Source organism: Schistocerca nitens, chromosome 5, assembly GCF_023898315.1.
Source record: "Schistocerca nitens isolate TAMUIC-IGC-003100 chromosome 5, iqSchNite1.1, whole genome shotgun sequence".
NCBI classification, from domain to species: Eukaryota; Metazoa; Arthropoda; class Insecta; order Orthoptera; family Acrididae; genus Schistocerca; species Schistocerca nitens.
In genome coordinates, this window is record NC_064618.1 from 382,414,603 (window position 1) to 382,438,906 (window position 24,304).

At 41.3% G+C, this 24,304-nt stretch overlaps 1 protein-coding gene and 1 non-coding gene across 2 annotated transcripts in view; both read left to right on the plus strand.

Annotated features, from left to right (window-relative positions):
• LOC126259311 (conserved oligomeric Golgi complex subunit 6) overlaps positions 1-24,304 on the plus strand; it is a 119,189-nt gene that overhangs the window by 44,024 nt on the left and 50,861 nt on the right. The window contains exon 7 of the mRNA XM_049955988.1: positions 4,041-4,277. Coding sequence (XP_049811945.1) covers positions 4,041-4,277 — 237 coding nt within the window. The remainder of the gene's footprint in view (positions 1-4,040; positions 4,278-24,304) is intronic.
• Positions 8,500-8,572, plus strand: Trnat-agu (transfer RNA threonine (anticodon AGU)). The gene has a single exon. It is a non-coding gene; the product is annotated as a tRNA-Thr (tRNA).

Genomic DNA, 24,304 nt, shown 5'->3' on the forward strand with positions numbered 1-24,304 from the left:
ATTCCGCATGGTTCATCTTCAAACGTAGCAGCATTTCAATGTACTACGAAAATCCGACTGGAAAGACTGTTTGGGATGTTTGTCAATATGGCCAACTCGTTCTGAATTTTTTCCTATCTGTGAGAAGAGATGGTTGCTATAATAGGAACTTTTATAAATTGTGAATCACATGCAGTATTCTCATAACCATAAGAATAATACGCAAATAAACATTTTGCCATGTATTGTTTCGTGTTTGCTGCTATCTCATTTAAATCCGGTCTGCCTAATAAACTACGAAACTAGAGTGAGACAACAGCAAATGCGGAAGAATATACATATCATGCCATGTTTATATTCGTATTATTCTTATGCTTAATAGTGATACAGTCAGAAATGAAGCACAGCAATTGACTAGATTTTTAAATCTAAGATGACTCTAATTTCTGTGTAGAATGTAATGTACTAAAGAGGCGCCTGCAAAGATTTTCAAACGGAGAAAAATTTTCGTTAAACTCTCGTTCAGAACATCTTCTATCATAAGCAGTCTATTATTTGGTTCTTGTTGATCATTATCAAAGAAAGCAGCAGTGTAAGTAACAACAAATAGCAGTTTCTTGCCATTGTTTCGCTAACACTATCGCACTATCAGAATGCGACAAACAATGCACGACACAGTACAGTAACGCATTTTCAGCTTAGAGTGACGTAAACACCTTTAACAAAGAAAACTGTGCTTATCAGATCAAAGAAAAATAAGCTATCAATTCAGACCAGGCGAAGCACATGGAAAAGGAAGGGTACCCGTATAAATACGGACGGAGCGCCTGACGCATAGCAATGGCTACCTGGTAAAGCTTAACGGCTAACTTAAGACTCGAACCAAACTACTGTAGCTGTATCGTCATTCATTCGACCTAAATTGTCTCATATTACAATGGACCAACTTTGTTTCGATTTGGAGATGCGGCCTATAATTTTTCTCTCCCCTTGAATTTCGAGTCTCAAATTTCAGGTGTGGCTTAGATTCGGGAAAATATTTTTTCCTTGATTTCGAGTCTCATTTTTCAGGTGCGGCTTAGATTCGAGTGCGGCTTAGATTCGAGTAAATACGGTAAGTACACAGGGACTCACATCTTGTGGCCCATTTGCCAAAACATAGGGGGTGACAATCAACTGATTCTTGTTGCTTCTTTTGATGCAGTCTGTTGGGCATTGCCTTCCCTGGTCATTTTCATCACACTCAATGTGGTCGCTAAGTCCAGCACTACATACACCTTGTGTGTGAATAGGATTGTGATTTTCCTTATATAAAATTGTCACTTGCACGCAGCATAACATAATACTTGCAAATCTATCATGACTCAAAAATCGGCTTGGAAATCTTGTTTATAAAAATGGGTCATTTTACCAATTGTCAGTAAGTTTTGGCAATACCACAACACACATGAGCAGAACTGTTAAAAAATAATGTACTTGTACATGAGACCATTTCTGCCACATAGTTCTTTCTAGTTGATGCTGCATTACATTTCCGCAATTTTTTATGAGCATATCTGTTTCTCTCAGACTTTATGCTTCAAATAACACTATCAGTAAAACAATTCAAGAAGAAATTCTAAATGTTTCTTCCTTTTACTAAACAAATGGTTCCAGAGACAGACTGAAATACTGGATGCTGAGGTTGTGCAGTATGTTCTTGCCAGTCACCTGTATTAATTGGTGTAACACTACAGTTATACATGTTGCTGCAATACTTGTTGCTTGCTGCAGCTAGTCATTTAATGAAAACTCGTGAAACAAATTGGACGATTCTAATGTGTTTATTTTGTGTATTCTATGTCTAGATTTGTAACAAAGCTGAAAATTAAAGTGGAAATTGTTACTATATTCATAAGTTGAAACACTTTCTGGCTCATAGTTACTTCAATAGCAGAATCATTTTCCCAAAATAAAATGTCCAGAACTTCACTTTCTTGAAAGCTTCTAATCATCATTTTTACTTAACAAGCTCTTGGAGAATTAATGAGGTTATAGTGCATGCCAATTAAAAATGTGGTCAGAGATTCTACATCTACATCTATACTCTGCAATCTGCTGTGAGGTGCATGGCAGATGGTATGTCCCACTATACCAGTTTTTCGGGTTTCTTCCCTTTCCATTCATGTATGGAGCACAGAAAGTTGAATGCCTCTTGGGTACAATAATTATTCGAATCTTATCCTCATGATCCCTATGTGACCAATACATAGGGGATTGTACTGTATTCCTAGTCATTTAAAACTGGTTCTCGAAACTTTGTTAATAGACTTTCTCGGGATAGTTTACGTCTATCATCAAGAGTCTGCCAGGTCAGTTCCTTAATTATCTCTGTGACATTCTCCCATGTACCAAACAAACCTGTGACCATTCGTGCCGCACTTCTCTGTACACAATCAATATCTCCTGTTAGTCCTATGTGGTAAGAGTCCCATACACTTGAGCAATATTCTAGAACCCGTCACAGGAGTGATTTGTAAACTATCTCCTTTGTAGACTGTTTGCTCTTTCCCAATATTGTACCAATAAACTGAAGTCTTCCACCTGCTTTACCCATGACTGAACTTGTGTGATCATTCCATTCCTTATCCCTACAAAAAGTTACACCCAGATGTAGCATCTCGCTATCTGTCAAAGTTCATCACCACTATTCACTTAGCACTTCAGTAGCCTCAGAGAAGTTAGAAATTCAAATAAACTGACCTGTAATGGAGAGTAAAAAAGGTGTAAAGTAACATGGTAACTTAGCAGTTGACACTTCTGGTTTGGTTGGTGAAAATTGTACATTCCTCTGTAATGATACAGCCAAGAGTGTCTGATAGACTCTGTATGCTGCACATAAAAGGTGATGTTGAACAGTGGAAGGTAGTGGGTAGATGAGTGAAAATATTGTTTACTGTGTTACCATCCCTATCTGTACTCTTCCAGTTGGCTGTTCCAGAAAGCACACTGATACATTTTAATTGTGATGTCCTCTGTTCCAAACATTCCGGCACAGGCATAATAAATTAACATGTCCCTACTAGTTGACCGTATTCAACTCATCAGCTTCCATTTGGGAATAAGTGCACTAATTGTAGTTGTACTGTTGTAACTGCTTGTTAATTTGAAGTTATTTTGTGTATGGCTGATCTCTCATTTTACCAGTGTTATTTATTCTAAAGTATGGAGCTGTGAAGTAAATATATACACAAAATTAATGCGGCTTTTGATGATAGCAACATCAACACTGACAGTGCAATGACAGAAGTCAGAATCCATTACTACCATTGATAATTTTTTCTCAAATACTTTATTCCCTACTTTTAACTTATTAGAAATATGAAGAATCCAAGCTATTGGTGTTTTTGTCCTCTGACTATTGTCACTCTTAGAGATCGAGCAAATGTATATGTTTTGGGAATCAATACATAATTTGTAGCAATCAGAACTACTATTGAACATGACAATAAGGAAATTTCAGTTACTTCCAACAGTTAATACCTCTGTGTGTGACTTGAGTTTCCAAGGATACTGTGGTATAATGACTGTACTGCTTGATCAGATGAAGTTTTGTCCCAGCAGTGTAACCCCCGGACCTTCGTTTTCCCAGCACAAACCCGCTCCTAACACACGCATACACCCCATCCACCTCAACCAATGTTAGCACCAACAAAAGTTCACAGATAGTATCCATCTCCTTTTGCTTTTTAGTAAAATCACTACTAGTAACGGTAATGGCTTGTGCCTTGCAATCAAATTTTGGGCCTTTGGTTTAGTGACAGATCCACCATATTGGGGACAGTTTTGTGAAAAACATTTATGAAGGAATTGATGCTTTCTTTGAAGTGGAATGGCTTGCAATTAAATATCTGGCATTTAAAAAAGCAATAGTATTGATCTCTTATAAACAACTTGGTTTGAACTTCACTCTGAAAACTGTTATTGTCAGGTGGCTCTGAAACTGAGTTTTATTTTAGTACAGACTACTGTTAGGGAAACTCATCCAGAGATTAAAATACCTATATTATTTTTTGTTTCAGGTTGTCCAAAAGTGTAAACTTGAGGGAACGTTGAAAGAGCTGCAGGAGCAGAGCCAGCAGGTGTTTCTGAGAACATTACAGAATAACGTTCAGAGCCATGTGAGGGAGGGTGTGGAGAGCCCACCATCTGATTTAACACCTAACCCAGGAGTAAAGCAGATACTTAGTTTACTGAAGGAAGTCCTCTCTGTGGCAAGTGTTACAGAGACCGAAGAACGTCAACAAGACATGGCCAAAGTATGTGAAATGTGTGTGCTACTGTGCCATATCAGTTCCCTTGTGTTATTAATTTCCTTTAAAATGACAATGAATAGTGCTAGAATGATTATGACTGTATTATACAGAACAACGGGGTTTTCATTTGTTTCTCAACTGATTCTGATTAATTGAGAGTAGAATTACCAGATGTGCATTTGCATTCTCCATTTATGACATCACATTATTTTTGCAAGTCTTTATTCTTTCCTTCAAGATTTCTGTCATATATTTATTAGTTAATATTGACAATGGAATAACAGTGACAACTTTAATTGGAGTAGATTGTTACCATATGCAGGATGCATTGAGCAAATGATAGGTTACATTTAAAAGTAGTCTGTTTGATACTGGTCACCTTTTGGACAGTCCTCCACACAATCAGCAACAATTAAATTATGTTTAAGTTTTAGGTTAATGTGCTTAGAAGCAAATACACTATGTGATCAAAAGTATCCGGACACCGCTAAAAACACACGTTTTTCATATTAGGTGCATTGTGCTGCCACCTACTGCCAGGTAATCCATATCAGTGACCTCAGTAGACATTAGACATTGTAAGAGAGCAGAATGGACCACTCCACGCAACTCGCTGACTTCAAATGTGGTCAGGTGATAGGGTATCACTTGTCATACGTCTATACATGAGATTTCCACACTCCTAAACATCCCTGGGTTCACTGTTTCTGACGTGATAGTGCAGTGGAAACGTTGATGGGGCACATTCAGCACAAAAGCATACAGGCCAACCTCAAATGTTGACTGACAGAGACTGCGCCAGTTTACAAGGGTCGTAATGTGTAATAGGCAGACATCTATCCAGACCATCACACAAGAATTCCTAACAGCATCATGATCCACTGCAAGTACTTGACGGTTAGGCAGGAGGTGAAAAAACTTGGATTTCATGCTTGAGTGGCTGCTCATAAGCCACACATCACGCCAGTAAATGCCAAATGATGCCTAGCTTGGTGTAAGGAGTGTAAACATTGGAAGATTGAACAGTGGAAAAACGTCTTGTGGAGTGACTAATCATGGTACACGACATGACAATGTGGTGGCATGGTGTGGGTGTGGCGAATGCCCGCTGAACGTCATCTGCAACCTTGTGTAGTGCCAAAAGTAAAATTCGGAGGCGGTGGTGTTACGGTGTGGTCGTATTTTTCATGAAGGGGGGCTTGCATCCCTTGTTGTTTTGCATGGCACTATCATAGCAAAGGCCTACATTGATGTTTTAAGCACTTTTTTGCTTCCCACTGTTGAAGAGCAGTTCTAGGATGTCGATTTCATCTTTCAACACGATCGAGCACCTGTTCATAATGTACGGCCTGTGGTAGAGTGGTTACACGACAATAATATACCTGTAATGGCCTGGCCTGCGCAGAGTGCTGACCTGAATCCTATAGAACACCTTTGGGATGTTTTGAAATACTGACTTTGTGCCAGGCCTCAGCAACTGACATAGATACCTGTCTTCAGTGCAGCACTCTGTGAAGAATGGGCTGCCATTCCCCGAGAAACCTTCCAGCACCTGATTGAACATTTGCCTGCGAGAGTGGAAGCTGTCGTCAAGGCTAAGGGTGGACCAACACCATATTGAAGTCTAGTATTGCCAATGGAGGTCACCACAAACTTGTAAGTCATTTTCAGCCAGGTGTCCGGATACTTTTGATCACATAGTGTAACTAACAAAAACATTCATATTCACATACACTCCTGGAAAATGGAAAACAAATCCATTGATGCAAGTGAATAATACCCACTGTACTTGCACTGGACACTATGGGAGAGCAGTGCATGGGATGATCAAATACGCAGCACTGCAGACACACCAGGAACCACATTATAGGTCATGGATGTTGCTAGCTGCGCCGCAGTTGTTCTCTGCCAAAGCCAATGGCAGCCAGTTTGCTCTGGCATACAGAGCTCTGTCTGTGTCTGCAGCATTGTTAGCATGCTGCGACAGCATGTACATGAACTGTTTGTGCAGTTGATGGAGTTTGAGCGAGGGCGTATAGTGGGCCTGTGGAAGGCTGGGTGGACATACTACAGAATTGCGAAACACATGGGGCACGAGTTCTCCACCGTACATCAACATTGTCGCCAGTAGTCAGCAGAAGGTGCACATGCCTGTCAAACCTGGCCCCAGATGGCAGCAATGTACAGATGCATGCCAAGACCATCACATCCTACAAAGTACCATACTGGACAGCACTATAGCTTCACAACAACTTAGGGACATCGTTGCTCCAGGTGTATCAGCGAGAACCATTCAAAACAGTGTTCATGAAGCAGGGCTACGGTCCCATGTACCGTTAGGGCGTCTTCTGCTCATGCTGCATCATTGTTCATCCTGTCTCCAGTGGTGTCACGATAGGCATAATGGAAGGATGAATGGAGACGTGTCGTCTTCAGTGATGAGTCACTTCTGTCTTGGGACCAATGATGATTGTATGCATCTATAGTGTCGTGCAGGTGAGTGCCAGTGTCAGGAGTGTATACAACAGAGGCACAAAGGGCCAGGACCTGGCATTATGGTGTGGAGAGCAATACGCTACGCTGCCCGTACTCCTCTGGTGATCGTCGAGGGAATATTGAAAAGTGCACAGTACATTCAAACCATCATCCAACCCATCATGCACACTGTTCGTGGACCGGTAGGACAATGCAGTCCACGTGTATCCTGTGCCAACCAGCATGCTCTTGAAAGTGTACGTCAACTACCCTGGCCAGCATGATCCCTGGGTCTGTCCCCCATTGAGCATGTTTGGGACCGTATGAAATATTATCTTGTGTAGTCTGCACGTCCGGCACAAACTCTGGCCCAACTGAGGCACCAAGTGGAAATTGCATGGCAGGCCATTCCACAAGACTACATTCAGCAGCTCCACGATCGCCTCGATGGGAGAATTGCGGCCTGCACTGCTGCAGAAGGAGGGTGTACGTAGTACTAGCACTGACATTGTGCACACTCTGTTGACTGTACTTACGTGCATATGGCTCTGTCTGTGTGGTTGTTGTATACATAATCAAGAATGTGTCACTAAAATTTCTCCCTGTTGGGATGACAAATTCATAGTGTTCATTTTTCATTTTCCAGGAGTGTACATTGCTACATGTTCTCAGATGGCTACATTGTCCCAGCACAGCAGACTGAGTAGGCTGTAGGAATGTGTCATATGGAGTGGATGAAAGGAACAAGTTGGAGGGGTCTAACAGCTGAAAGGTTGGGGTACCAAGGGAGTGGGCTATGAATGTGGCACTGACAAGCCTACCCTAGTGCAGGCATGGGAAGTTGCTTGTGACACAGGAAGTGGAGGACTAAGCTGAGAAGTGACTGGCATGAGGAGGGGGCACATAACAGAAGAAAAGGCAGATCATAGGAAGAATACTGAGTGTGTGTATAAATGGAGAGAAGTAGGAAGCAAAACATGGGTTGATATGGATGGCACTAGTTAAAACTGGAGTCAGGTGAACTGTGGATAAAAAGGATGTGGTTTAAGGATGTGTGTTGTCTGTTCTTTCGGAACTGTCCAGAAGAACAGACACCACTCAGAATATGCAGCTGTGAAAAATTGTATGTAAATTGAAAGGGACCACTGCTGTTAGCTGCAGTGGGACATTAGGCGGAATTAGCAGTGCTGAGCGAAAATCTGTACCTGACCAGGATTCGAACCTGGGATCTCCTGCTTACTAGGCAGGTGTGTTAGCCACTGCACCAGATGGGATACAGCGTTATCGCAACTGCACATGCTATCTTGACACGTCTCGAAGCCGATCCACATTCCCACTGAGCACTACATTCCCCAATCCCCCCCAATCCCTGTCCAGTAACTCGCTGTTCTCTATTCTTAAATTCCCACAGGAGGTTGGACATATTTGTGCATCCGTACTGAAGACAGTGGATCCATAGCCCAACTAGGCATATCAGTTATATAAATTTGTGGTGTCTGTACTTTAGGACATGTCCAAAAGAACAGACACCACACATTCATATAGCTAATATGCCTAGCTGGGCAATGGATCAACGTTCTCTTCAGTGCAGATGCACAAATACATCTGACCTCCTGAGGGACTCTCATAGTAGTGAAAGGTAAATTAATTTGCAGGGTCTACAGACAAGTGGTACTCAGTGGGAATGTGGATTGGTTGTGAGGCATGCTGAGACAGTCCACGCAGTTGCTGTGTCCTGGATAGTGCTGTGTCCTGGATAGTGCAGTGGTTAACACATCTGCCTAGTAAGTAGAAGATTCTGGGTTCGAATCCCAATCCGGTAGACATTTTCCCTTGTTGCTGCTGATTCCACATAATTTCCCCCTGCAGCTGACAGCAGTGATTCACTTAAATTTACATATAATACAGATAAGTTGGTATAAGGGGAGAGTACAGAGATGGCAGTTATTATGAAGCACCCATCGAAGTTCACCATGTTGTGTTCAGCTGCAAGTTATGCCATTCGGGTCAATATTTCTCTTGCCTATAGTTAGACAGTGGCCCTTAATTCGGGTGGACAACTTCTTAGTGGTCCTCCCTGCATAGAAAGTAACATATAAGTCACAGCAGAGTTGAAGCAGTAGAAAGTCCAGTGTCGAATAACAACAATACAGAAAGGATAGATTGTGGTCACCAAAATTGGTTGTTGAGATGAAGATAGGTACAGTGAAAAAGAATGCTAGAAATATTTCAGCTTTTGAACAAAATCTTTCTTCAGAAGTACTTTCTAGACACAGGCACACATCACACACATGGCCGCTGTCACTGGGCACTAAGCCCCGACTGCAACAGCATCTGAAGTGACCAGCACTCTAGCTGAGGTGGATAGTGGGGTAAGGAAGAGGCACAAGATGAGGAGGGGCAGGGATAACAGGAGTAAGATGCAAGTGCTGCCTGTGGGAGCCTGCAGGAACATTGTAGGAGCAAGATAGGGCTGCTAGGTGCAGCATCAGAAGATTGTGCTGGAGGGGGGCAGGGGGACAGGGATAGGAGAGAAGTTGAGAGGGGAAAAGGAGTATGTAGATGTATTGATGGGGTGAAGGCTTATGTAGTACTGGAGTGGGAGCAGGTAAGGGGAAGGGGATAAGGAGGTGGAGTACAGCAGGGACTCGTGAAGTTTGAGGCGTGGGGGGGGGGGGGGGGGGGCTGTTCGGAAACAAAAGATATGCAATAGGCAGAGTTGCCAGAAGCACATTGTCAGACAGCATGTTCAGCAACTGGGTGGTTCAACTGTCTGGGGCACAGTTTGGCAGTAGCCACTTACGTGGACAAACAGCTTGTTGGTTTTCGTGCCCAGGTACAATGTGACACCGTGGTTGCAACTAAGTTGGTAGATCGCATGGCTGCTTATAGAGGTGACCCTGCTCAAAATAAGAAATGTCTGACAGGACTCTGGAGTAGATAGTAGTGGGAGGACATGTGGAACAGGTCTTGCATCTAGGTCTCTTGTGGGGGTATGAGCCCTGAGGCAGGTGGTTGGGAAAATGGATGGAGTAGATATGAACGAGGATATTGCATGATTGGGTGGCAGCAGAATACAACTGAGGGAGGGGTCGGGAGAATAGTATGGAGGATACTTCTGATTTCAGGACACAATGAGCGGTAGTCAAAATCCTGGCAGAGAATGTGACTCAGTTGTCCACCTCAGAGATGGCTACATCAGTACCTCCATCCATATCAAACCTACTAACCACCAGTAATACCTCCACTTTGACAGCTGCCACCCGTTTCATACCAAGAAGTCCCTTCCGTACAGCCTAGCCACCTGTGGTCGTTGCAATTATCCTCCCATCCTTGTACAAAAACAAATCTCCCGTGTCTTATCTTTCCAGTCTCCCACGACCTCGCAAAGTCCCTCAGTCTGGCCACAGAGGAGCATTCCCCTCGTAACTCAGTACCATACAGGACTGGAGCAACTGAATTACATTCTCCGCCAGGGTTTAGATTACCTCTCGTCATGCCCTGAAATGAGAAATGTCCTACCCACTATCCTTCTTACCCCTCCTACCGTGGTATTCCGCCATCCACCGAACCTACACAAAATACTCGTCCATCCTTACACAGCCCCTGCTCCCAATCCCTTACTTCATGGCTCATACCCCTGTAATAGACCTAGATGCAAGACCTGTCCCATACATCCTCCTACCGCCACCTACTCCAGTCCGGTCACTAACATCACCTATCCCATCAAAGGCAGGGCTACTTGTGAAACAGTCATGTGATTTACAAGCCAAGCTGCAACCACTGTGCTGCATTCTATGTAGGCATGACAACCAACAAGCTGTCTGTCCGCATGAACGGCCACCAACGTGTGCGTGTGCGTGCGCGTGTGCGTGCGCGTACTCGCGAGCGCGCGCGTGCACATGCACCCGCACACGCACACGCACACACACACGACATAGAACCGCTGTTTAGTGGGGAGCCAGTATAAAAAACCTTGTCCTTAGGTCATCGCTTTGGAACGTAACACACTTTGTAATTTGTGTCAGATCTCTGAATAATATTGAACAATGATTATTGATTACAAAATTATTCCTGAATGTATTAAACACCTTGCATGTGTTTCTTTTTTTATACATGTATTTTTAAGTGTTAAACCATTTTCAGTGAAAAAATGCTTCATTGTCAGATGTAGCAACTTTTGAGACAGACGATAGTTTCCTATCCCGCTGCATTCTTTACCTGCTTTCATATGCACTGCTGATACTAGTCAATTCCTAGAGAATTGGTGATTTTTCAAATTGTGGAATCAGAATTGGAACATGACCCATCCCTAATTAAAATATTTATGGATAAACCTTTTTACTCTAATTTTTTGCATTAGTACAGTATAAATAAAAATACTACCTACACACTAGCTACTTCATATAAAATATATTTAAAAAATAACTTTTAAACTTCGATGTTGTTTTCTTTTTTTAGTATGTACTACCCCAAGAATTGACATCATTAAAGATGTAAAAAGTTACATTTACAGACCAGCTTATTTCCCTTACAAGGGAACCTCCCCATCGCACCCCCCTCAGATTTAATTATAAGTTGGCACAGTGGATAGGCCTTGAAAAACTGAACAGATCAATTGAGAAAACAGGAAGAAGTTGTGTGGAAGTGTGAAAAAATAAGCAAAATATACAAACTGAGTAGTTCAAGGGAAGATAGGCAACATTAAGGATGATGGGAACGCAGGAGCGCCGTGGTCTCATGGTAACGTGAGCAGCTGCAGAACGAAAGGTTCTTGGTTCAAATCTTCCATCTAGTGAAAAGTTTAATTTTTTATTTTCAGTTTATGTGACAAACTCTTATGTTTTCATCACTTTTCTGTTGGGGTGATTATCACATCCACAAGAAAACCTAAATCGGGCAAGGTAGAAGAATCTTTTTACCCATTCGCCAAGTGTACAAGTTAGGTGGGTCGACAACATATTCCTGTCATGTGACGCACATGCCGTCACCAGTGTCGTATAGAATATATCAGACGTGTTTTCCTGTGGAGGAATTGGTTGACCTATGACCTTGCGGTCAAATGTTTCCTGTTCCCATTGGAGAGGCACGTCCTTTCGTCTACTAATCGCACGGTTTTGCGATGCGGTCGCAAAACACACACTCTAACCTTATTACAGTGAACAGAGATGTCAATGAACGAACGGACAGATAATAACTATGCAAAAATAAAGAAAGTAAAATTTTCAGTTGAGGGAAGACTTGAACCAAGGACCTCTCGTTCTGCAGCTGCTCACGCTACCACGGGACCACGGAGCTCCTAAGCTCACATTGTCCATTATGTTGCTTATGTGGCCCATGGACTACTCAGTTTGTATATTTTGCTTATTTTTTCACAGTTCCACACAACTTCTTCCTGTTTTCTCAATTGATCTGTGTTTAGTTTATCAAGGCCTATCCACTGTGCCAACTTATAACTAAATCTGAGGGGGGTGCGATGGGGAGGTTCCCTTGTTAGTAAGTCTCCTCTAAACCTCAAGCATCTTTTTCAAATCTGTTACCCAACCACCAGAGAAGCAGTGTTGCAAAACATATTTTCCAATACAAAATATCCGCTTAATTTTTTTTTATAAGCATGGCTTATCAGTTAATCTTTGAAATTCATAGATGCCTGCTCAGTTATTAATTTTGGGCATTTGCCGAGGTATGTATCCTGGGCATTTGTCGCAACTTAAGTGCCCAGTCATTTTACACCACTAGTGAGGATAAGTTGGGCATAATGACCAGAAAAGGAGATTGTAGGTTTGGAGTCAGTCAGGCATTGGGAAAGTTAGTGTTGAATAGTAAAAGGGCCAGATAGGTGACCATGGCCATACCTCAAATTGATTTGTATATCTTGCTGTCAAAGAAGAAGTAGGTAAGGTAGGATATAGTGGGTTAGCAGTATAACGAATGAGGAGGTGGGTTTGGTGATGGTAGGTTGTTGAGAAAGGGTAGTGTTTGACAGTGATGAGCATGGGAGCTTGGTGTATAATAAGGTGGTGGCGGCAATAGTGGGGATGATTGAGAAGTGATGGAGAAAGGAATTTGTGCACTTTATGTGGAAAGATAGGCTGGGGGTCATTGATTGAAGGTGTTGTTAAACATGGACAGAGATTCTTTCCATGGAATCACAGTAACCAGCTACAGTGTGTCACCCAGAATATTGGTTTATGGGTTTTAGGATGACTCCATTGTGGAAGAGGGATGTGTTTGTTTTAGTTTATGAAGTAGAAATTTGGAGACTACACAATCAGTGGTAAAGTCAGTTGGTATACAAATAGGATAATTCCTTCTAATTCAGCTCTCCCAGGACGTCATTTGTGTCGTCTCATAAAGCTGTCTCACTGGAGAATCTTTTATGAAAGCCACACTGAGAATCAGTTGACAAATTCTTTTCAGTAAAATGAATCTGTATTTTGTCAGACTACTTGGTCTGAAACTTTTGAAAAGACTGGATGGATTGGAATCAGTCTACAAGGTGGTCTGCTTTTGTCCAGTTTTATAGACAGGTGTTACATCATCATATTTAAGTCTAGCAGGAAATATGCCCTGAGCCATTGATTAATTACAAAGATAGCTTGAGGGTAGCTCTATGAAATCAGCACAGGATTTTAACATTTCACTAGAAACACCATCGTAGCCAGTAGAATTACTACTTTTTAATGATCTGATGAATTTTGTTACTTCGGTAGGAGTCATATGTATTAAGCCAGTGTCTGTTGATGGTCCATGCAAAGTCTGCACAAGTAAATCTAATCCATCTCTTTTTGATTAACTATTAGTGTATACAATTTTTGTCACCATTGTGAGTATGTTATTGGATTTGGTGCCCTATGATTTCACTGTGACATCATTTCTGCCAAATTTATTTTGTGGGAACTCAGTGTCATTTTCATTGCTATTCTTAATTTTCCGGGGATCAGTATGTGTGATAGAATACATTCTCAAATTCTTCATGTGCTACATATTGATTGGCAACATGTTTTACTCAAGTTCACTGCTCCTCATGTGTTATATGCACGGTATAATTTTTCAGTGATATTCTGAATGTATGAATGGCAACTCTGAACTTTTTCACGAAATAAACTAGCTGAAAATGTTTGTGGCTGAATTCTTTAAAGTCATCTCATAAGATTGTTAGTAACAATGTCCATATAACGGGCAATCAAATGAAAATGAGACCAATGAAATAAAGTAAGTAAACTACTTATTATTTTGAAACTTTCCTGGCAGGTTAGAACTGTGTGCCGGACCGAGACTTGAACTCAGGACCTTTGCCTTTCGCGGGCAAGTGCTCTACCAACTGAGCTACCCAAGCAAGAGTCACACCCCGTCCTCAAAGCTTTACTTCTGCCAGTACCTCGTCTCCTACCTTCCAAACTTAACAGAAGCTCTCCTGCGAACCTTGCAGAACTAGCACTCCTGAAAAAAAGGATATTGTGGAGACATGGCTTAGCCACAGCCTGGGGTATGTTTCCAGAATGAGAACTTGTCGAGTCTCGGTCCGGCACACAGTCTTAATCTGCCAGGAGAGTTCCATATCAGTGCACACTCAGCTGCAGAGTGAAAATCTCATTCTACTTATTTTGTCTATAGCTGTAGTATATATTTCAGAATAAAATTCAGTCATCAGTTGCATAGATATTTTTATTTCACTTTACTGGTTTTGGCAAATTAATTTGTGATCTTCAGAAGCCTACAAAATTAGAGATATAAAATGTAAGAAGTGCATTACAAAAATGTACTTGGTATTGGTTTAGCAGATATCAGTATCTTCTTCACACAAGCATATGCCATGATATGTCCAAAAATGTACATATCATACGTGATTACAGTAAAAACTGATTGAAAATTTACAGTAGGAAAAAATCACAGCCATTTACATGTCAAGCTGTGGTGCCAGCAGCAAGAAACGCATATAAAATGTATAATTAAGGTATGAGAAAGGTATACATAATACATCTGAGAAAACATTACACATAGTTCTAATGTATAAAAGTAATGGGCAAATTTTCACATTTTATAATAGATACTGTACAATCAAAATAGTGTCTGTTTTCAGTGCAAGCTGATCATATCTTTTGAATTTAGATGGGAATGTCAATATATTCCAGATTCTTCTAAACGTTTAATTTTGTAGCCCTTGACAAGTATTTCCAAAATTTCCATGTTAAGCAAGGATGGAGGAGGGAGAATGTGTTTTTTCAATTTTGAGATGTTCTACAAAATTAGGCTTAAATGAATTCTCACCATCTTTGTTGAAGAAAGTGCTCACTAAATACCATAGATATGAGAAACTTGTCAGTTAGTGTTTTCTCGTTATGTATAAAGAGCAGCTTGGTGACATTATTGGTGGTAAAGGACACAGTGATGTCAAATTAGTTAAACAATATGAAGTTTCACCTAGAAATGGGATTGCTGTGGATTTCTTAATTGTAGTGGATCTCTTAATAGTAAAGCCATTTTTATCGAATGTAGAGGAATATATGCTCTTGTGGGTTTTATTTTTATAAGACTTTTGTACAAAGTGTGCTTGATATCCAATTTTGACCACCGTATGCTTTAGAGTATAAATAGTAAAAAGGGTGAGGAACACCTCAATATTAGGCTCAATCGTAGTATGTAAGAATCCCAGTTTGTGCGTAAAGGGGTGACAAGAAGAGACATGAATGATGATATCTCCTGTGGTGGGTTTCCATCTACCATCTACAAAATACTTTACATAAATGCATAGTGAAGGTCTAAAGACTTACCATAACCCTAATTTTGTAGGCTTAGTGAAATGAAAATATCTGTGCAACTGACAAATGAATTTTATTTTGAAATATTTATTATTTCAAAAGTAATCATCATAAGTGTTAATACATTTATCCCACTGTGATACAAGATGGTCAGTGCCTTCTTGCAAAAAATGTTTGCAATTGGTTACAGAACCATGATTGTAACCAGGTGTGCACCTCTTCATCCGAAGCAAATTGATGGCTACGCTTGTCCTCCTTCAGGGCTCCAAAAATACAGAAATTGCATGGGGAGAGCGCGACACTGTATGGAGGGTGTGTAAGGTCTTCCCAGCGACACAGTCAAAACAACCTGCCAACGTAGTGTTCGTCCACAAGTTGTCAAATTTGTTTCAAATATGCTTAAGAAGTTCAGAGGGAATCCTTCATACAGTCTCAATCTCTTCCCATGCAATTTCCGTATTTTTGGAGCCCTGAAGAAAGGCATTCATGGCCGTTGATTTGCTTTCAGATTAAGAGATGCATTGCAATGAAGGCATTGACTATCTCAACACACAGTGTAATAAATGTATGAACAGCTATTTTGATTAATTTTGAATTAATAAACAGTTTACTTACTATTTTACATCTGTCTGATTTTCATTTGACAGCCCCTTGTACAACAACACACACTATGATTGTCTTTTACGGCTGCACTTACATCCTTGTTTACAAACTTGGGATCTGTAGTCAGTATACAAGCCCTTTTGCGAACTGTTGGGGATATACTTCCCACTAAATGTATTTGCTTACTGTGTTTAATAAGGGAATATGTGTTACCATTTCTGTACACTCCTGGTATCTAGCGGCAGTTGGCTGCAATAACTGTAGTTTGTGTTTGTTATGAAATATAGCTTCCCCCATGAACCATGGACCTTGCCGTTGGTGGGGAGGCTTGCGTGCCTCAGCGATACAGATGGCCGTACCGTAGGTGCAACCACAACGGAGGGGTATCTGTTGAAGAGGCCAGACAAACATGTGGTTCCTGAAGAGGGGCAGCAGCCTTTTCAGTAGTTGCAGGGGCAACAGTCTGGATGATTGACTGATCTGGCCTTGTAACATTAACCAAAACGGCCTTGCTGTGCTGGTACTGCGAACGGCTGAAAGCAAGGGGAAACTACAGCCGTAATTTTTCCCGAGGACATGCAGCTTTACTGTATGATTAAATGATGATGGCGTCCTCTTGGGTAAAATATTCCGGAGGTAAAATAGTCCCCCATTCGGATCTCCGGGAGGGGACTACTCAAGAGGACGTCGTTATCAGGAGAAAGAAAACTGGCATTCTACGGATCGGAGCGTGGAATGTCAGATCCCTTAATCGGGCAGGTAGGTTAGAAAATTTAAAAAGGGAAATGGATAGGTTAAAGTTAGATATAGTGGGAATTAGTGAAGTTCGGTGGCAGGAGGAACAAGACTTTTGGTCAGGTGATTACAGGGTTATAAATACAAAATCAAATAGGGGTAATGCAGGAGTAGGTTTAATAATGAATAAAAAATAGGAGTGCGGGTTAGCTACTACAAACAGCATAGTGAACGCATTATTGTGGCCAAGATAGACACAAAGCCCATGCCTACTACAGTAGTACAAGTTTATATGCCAACTAGCTCTGCAGATGATGAAGAAATTGATGAAATGTATGACGAGATAACAGAAATTATTCAGGTAGTGAAGGGAGATGAAAATTTAATAGTCATGGGTGACTGGAATTCGTCAGTAGGAAAAGGGAGAGAAGGAAACATAGTAGGTGAATATGGATTGGGGGGAAGAAATGAAAGAGGAAGCCGCCTTGTAGAATTTTGCACAGAGCATAACTTAATCATAGCTAACACTTGGTTCAAGAATCATAAAAGAAGGTTGTATACCTGGAAGAATCCTGGAGATACTAATAGGTATCAGATAGATTATATAATGGTAAGACAGAGATTTAGGAACCAGGTTTTAAATTGTAAGACATTTCCAGGGGCAGATGTGGATTCTGACCACAATCTATTGGTTATGAACTGCAGATTGAAACTGAAGAAACTGCAAAAAGGTGGGAATTTAAGGAGATGGGACCTGGATAAACTGAAAGAACCAGAGGTTGTAGAGTGTTTCAGGGAGAGCATAAGGGAACAATTGACAGGAATGGGGGAAAGAAATACAGTAGAAGAAGAATGGGTAGCTCTGAGGGATGAAGTAGTGAAGGCAGCAGAGGATCAAGTAGGTAAAAAGACGAGGGCTAATAGAAATCCTTGGGTAACAGAAGAAATATTGAATTTAATTGATGAAAGGAGAAAATATAAAAATGCAGTAAATGAAGCAGGCCAAAGGGAATACAAACGTCTCAAAAATGAGATCGACAGAAAGTGCAAAATGGCTAAGCAGGGATGGCTAGAGGACAAATGTAAGGATGTAGAGGCTTGTCTCACTAGGGGTAAGATAGATACTGCCTACAGGAAAATTAGAGAGACCTTTGGAGAGAAGAGAACCACTTGTATGAATATCAAGAGCTCAGATGGCAACCCAGTTCTAAGCAAAGAAGGGAAGGCAGAAAGGTGGAAGGAGTATATAGAGGGTTTATACAAGGGCGATGTACTTGAGGACAGTATTATGGAAGTGGAAGAGGATGTAGATGAAGATGAAATGGGAGATAAGATACTGCGTGAAGAGTTTGACAGAGCACTGAAAGACCTGAGTCGAAACAAGGCCCCGGGAGTAGACAACATTCCATTAGAACTACTGATGGCCTTGGGAGAGCCAGTCATGACAAAACTCTACCGTCTGGTGAGCAAGATGTATGAGACTGGCGAAATACCCACAGACTTCAAGAAGAATATAATAATTCCAATACCAAAGAAAGCAGGTGTTGACAGATGTGAAAATTACCGAACTATCAGTTTAATAAGTCACAGCTGCAAAATACTAACGCGAATTCTTTACAGACGAATGGAAAAACTAGTAGAAGCGGACCTCGGGGAAGATCAGTTTGGATTCCGTAGAAATGTTGGAACACGTGAGGCAATACTAACCTTACGACTTATCTTAGAAGAAAGATTAAGAAAAGGCAAACCTACGTTTCTAGCATTTGTAGACTTAGAGAAAGCTTTTGACAACGTTAACTGGAATACTCTCTTTCAAATTCTGAAGGTAGCCGGGGTAAAATACAGGGAGCGAAAGGCTATTTACAATTTGTACAGAAACCAGATGGCAGTTATAAGAGTCGAGGGGCATGAAAGGGAAGCAGTGGTTGGGAAAGGAGTGAGACAGGGTTGTAGCCTCTCCCCGATGTTATTCAATCTGTATATTGAGCAAGCAGTAAAGGAAACAAAAGAAAAATTCGGAGTAGGTATTAAAATTCATGGAGAAGAAGTAAAAACTTTGAGGTTCGCCGATGACATTGTAATTCTGTCAGAGACAGCAAAGGACCTGGAAGAGCAGTTGAACGGAATGGACAGTGTCTTGAAGGGAGGATATAAGATGAACATCAACAAAAGCAAAACGAGGATAATGGAATGTAGTCAAATTAAATCGGGTGATGCTGAGGGGATTAGATTAGGAAATGAGACACTTAAAGTAGTAAAGGAGTTTTGCTATTTAGGGAGTAAAATAACTGATGATGGTCGAAGTAGAGAGGATATAAAATGTAGACTGGCAATGGCAAGGAAATCGTTTCTGAAGAAGAGAAATTTGTTAACATCGAGTATAGATTTAAGTGTCAGGAAGTCGTTTCTGAAAGTATTTGTATGGAGTGTAGCCATGTATGGAAGTGAAACATGGACGATAACCAGTTTGGACAAGAAGAGAATAGAAGCTTTCGAAATGTGGTGCTACAGAAGAATGCTGAAGATAAGGTGGGTAGATCACGTAACTAATGAGGAGGTATTGAATAGGATTGGGGAGAAGAGAAGTTTGTGGCACAACTTGACTAGAAGAAGGGATCGGTTGGTAGGACATGTTTTGAGGCATCAAGGGATCACAAATTTAGCATTGGAGGGCAGCGTGGAGGGTAAAAATCGTAGAGGGAGACCAAGAGATGAATACACTAAGCAGATTCAGAAGGATGTAGGTTGCAGTAGGTACTGGGAGATGAAGAAGCTTGCACAGGATAGAGTAGCATGGAGAGCTGCATCAAACCAGTCTCAGGACTGAAGACCACAACAACAACAACATGAAATATAGCCTTCAGGACTGTGGGAAGTAGATATCCCACAAAACAATGGTGTTTTAATGGTTATTGGGAACTATGGTTACAACCAAAGTAGTTTCTGGAAGGGGCTTGGGATATTACAAAATTAATCTGCCATTTGTGGTCCTTGGTAAGCATACTTACACCAACTTAGGGGTATCCCAAAGCTTTTGGGAATATGTCTTACCACTTCTGTCTATGCCTGACATCTTGTGGTAGTGCACTGCACCAAGTGTGTGAAAACTGCTACAATAATCAGTTTCTGTTTGTCGGGGGATTCCGCCTTGCTTCTGCAATATACATTACTGTGATCTTCATCAGCCAATATCTTTATCGCATGATAAAGTTTCAAGGATTGTTTTCACATTGTGGTTAGTAAACTTTAATATCAGTAACAAATATTTTTTAAATAAAGTAAAAGAAAACAAAGTAAAACCAGAAAACACTTTTCATTATGGCAACACATAACAACTCACAAGAGGGAAGTGGGAAATCCATTTACCACCATAGCTTTAATACCTGACAAAGGTGCTGTGGTGACATATGTACCACCATTGTATTGTATTGTACTTTATGGAACTGAGGACCTAGAAACGACGGAGCGGCTTCATCCCCACCGTAGCCCTCAGTGGTTCACAACCCCACAACAGGCTACAGCAGTCCACTCACTCCACCACCGCCCCACATCGAACCCAGGGTTATCGTGCGGTTTGGCCCCCAGTGGACCCTCCAGGAATGTCTCACACCAGACGAATGTAACCCCAGTGTCTGCGTGTTAGAGTAATTATGGTGTACGCGTACATGGAGATAGTTTGCGCAGCAATCACCAACATAGTGTAACTGAGGCGGAATAAGGAGAACCAGCCTGCATGTGCCGAGGCAGATGAAAAACTGCCTTAAAACCATCCACAGACTGGCCGGCACACCGGACCTCGACACTAATCCACCAGGTGGATTCGTGCCGGGGACCAACACACTTTCACTCCCAGAAAGCAGTGCGTTAGATTGCACGGCTAACTGGGCAGGGTATGTAACACCATAGTTTTTAACCATAAATCACAAAAAAAAATTATCAAAAAATAATCAGATGATCACAATTCTAATAGGATAGCAAACAAATTATCTTCGCTGAGTTGCAACAGAAAATGTGCCCACGAAAGGGTTAAAGTATCTTTGACAGCTTTATCCAGTACTGAATCTTCATCTCTAAATTACTAAGTTACTATGCCCTTCCCATTCATTTCAATTTGCTGGTAATGTATTGATATGCCATATGTAATTTCTATTCTTCAAGAAGAATATAATAATTCCAATCCCAAAGAAAGCAGTTGTTGACAGAATGATGTGAAAATTACCGAACCATCTACATCTACATTTATACTCCGCAAGCCACCCAACGGTGTGTGGCGGAGGGCACTTTACGTGCCACTGTCATTACCTCCCTTTTCTGTTCCAGTCGCGTATGGTTCGCGGGAAGAACGATTGTCTGAAAGCCTCCGTGCGTGCTCGAATCTCTCTACCATATTTACTCGAATCTAAGCCGCACTTTTTTTCCGGTTTTTGTAATACAAAAAACCGCCTGCGGCTTAGAATCGAGTGCAAAGCAAGTTCTGAAAAATGTTGGTAGGTGCCGCCACAACTAACTTCTGCCGTCGAATATATGTAGCGCCACACAGGCATGCTTTGTAGGCACAAAGATAAATACTGGCTCAAAAACCTCTGCGTCAGTAAATAAATTTAAAAAAAAGGTGGAAGACGAGCTTTTTTTCTCCGCCCCGAGTTTCGACCACTGCATTTTCATACATTATCCAATGCTGCTACATTCGAATGTAGCAGCATTTCAATGTACTACGAAAATTCGACTGGCAAGATTGTTTGGGATGTTTGTCAATATGGCCAACTCTACGTTCTGAATTTTTTCCTACCTGCGAGAAGAGATGGTTGCTAATAGGAACTTTTGTGAATTGTGAATCACATGCAGTATTCTCTTCACCATAAGAATAATACGAATATAAACATTTTGCCATGTATTGTTTCGTGTTTGCTACTATCTCATTTAAATCCTGCCTGCCTAATAAACTACGAAACTAGAGTGAGACAACAGCAAAGACGGAAGAATATACATATCATGTCATGTTTATATTCGTATTATTCTTAAGCCTAATAGTGATACAGTCAGAAATGAATTGACTAGATTTTTAAATCTAAGATGACTAATTTCTGAGCAGAATGTAATGTACTAATGAGGCGCCTGCAAAGATTTTCAAACAGAGAAAAATTTTCGCTAAACTCTCGTTCGGAACATCTTCTATCATTCGCAGCTCATTATTAGATTCTTGTTCATCATTATCAAAGAAAGCAGCAGTGGAAGTAACAACAAATAGCAGTCTCTTGCCATTCTTTTGCTAATGACACGATTCCTCTCTTTTTTATTTTTTTTTAAAATTGTAAGTGGCGGTAGCACGCACAAAAGCAAGCCATGCCGCGAGCGGCGACAGGCTGTAAACCCTCACTATCAGAATGCGACAAACAATGCATGACACAGTACAGTAATGCATTTTCAGCTTAGAGTGACGTAAGCACCTATAGCAAAGAGAGCGGCACTTATCAGTTCAAAGAAAAATAAGCAATCAATTCAAACCAGACGAAGCACGTGAAAAAGGAAGGGTACCCGTATAAATACGGACGGAGCGCCTGACGCATAGCAACGGCTACCTGGTAAAGCTGAAGTGCTAAGCTTAAGACTCGAACCAAACTACTGTAGCTGTATCGCCATTCATTCGACCTAAATTGTGTCTCATATTACAATGGACCAACTTTGTTTTGATTTGGAGGTGCGGCCTAAAACTTTTCTCTCCCCTTGAATTTCGAGTCTCAAATTTCAGGTGTGGCTTAGATTCGGGAAAATTGTTTTTCCTTTATTTCGAGTCTCATTTTTCAGGTGCGGCTTAGATTCGAGTGCGGCTTAGATTCGAGTAAATACGGTAATTTTACATTGGTGATCTCCTCGGGAGGTATAAGTAGGGGGAAGCAATATATTCGATACCTCATCCAGAAACGCACCCTCTCGAAACCTGGAGAGCAAGCTACACCGCGATGCAGAGCGCCTCTCTTGCAGAGCGCCTCTCTTGCAGAGCCTGCCACTTGAGTTTGTTAAACATCTCCGTAACGCTATCATGGTTACCAAATAACCCTGTTACGAAACGCGCCGCTCTTCTTTGGATCTTCTCTATCTCCTCCGTCAACCTGATCTGGTACGGATCCCACACTGATGAGCAATACTAAAGTATAGGTCAAACGAGTGTTTTGTAAGCCACCTCCTTTGTTGATGGACTACATTTTCTAAGCACTCTCCCAATGAATCTCAACCTGGTACCCGCCTTACCAACAATTAATTTTATATGATCATTCCACTTCAAATCGTTCCGCACGCATACTCCCAGATATTTTACAGAAGTAACTGCTACCAGTGTTTGTTCCGCTATCATATAATCATACAATAAAGGATCCTTCTTTCTATGTATTCACAATACATTACATTTGTCTATGTTAAGGGTCAGTTGCCACTCCCTGCACCAAGTGCCTATCCGCTGCAGATCTTCCTGCATTTCGCTACAATTTTCTAATGCTGCAACTTCTCTGTATACTACAGCACCATCCGCGAAAAGCTGCATGGAACTTCAGACACTGTCTACTAGGTCATTTATATATATTGTGAAAAGCAATGATCCCATAACACTCCCCTGTGGCACGCCAGAGGTTACTTTGTCTTTAGACGCCTCTCCATTGATAACAACGTGCTGTGTTCTGTTTGCTAAAAACTCTTCAATCCAGCCACACAGCTGGTCTGATATACCGTAGGCTCTTACTTTATCAGGCGACATTGCGGAACTGTATCGAACGCCTTCTGGAAGTCAAGGAAAATAGCATCTACCTGGGAGCCTTTATCTAATGTTTTCTGGGTCTCATGAACAAATAAAGCGAGTTGGGTCTCACATGATCGCTGTTTCCGGAATCCATGTTGATTCCTACAGAGTAGATTCTGGGTTTCCAAAAACGACATGATACTCGAGCAAAAAACATGTTCTAAAATTCTAAAACAGATCGACGTCAGAGATATAGGTCTATAGTTTTGCGCAATCTGCTCGACGACCCTTCTTGAAGACTGGGACTACCTGTGCTCTTTTCCAATCATTTGGAACCTTCCATTCCTCTAGAGACTTGCGGTACACGGCTGTCAGAAGGGGGGCAAGTTCTTTCACATACTCTGTGTAGAAACGAATTGGTATCCCGTCAGGTCCAGTGGACTTTCCTCTGTTGAGTGATTCCAGTTGCTTTTCTATTCCTTGGACACTTATTTCGATGTCAGCCATTTTTTTCCTTTGTGCGAGGATTTAGAGAAGGAACTGCAGTGCGGTCTTCCTCTGTGAAACAGCTTTGGAAAAAGGTGTTTAGTATTTCAGCTTTACGCGTGTCATCCTCTGTTTCAATGCCATCATCATCCCGGAGTGTCTGGATATGCTGTTTCGAGCCACTTACTGATTTAACGTAAGACCAGAACTTCCTAGGATTTTCTGTTAAGTCGGTACAT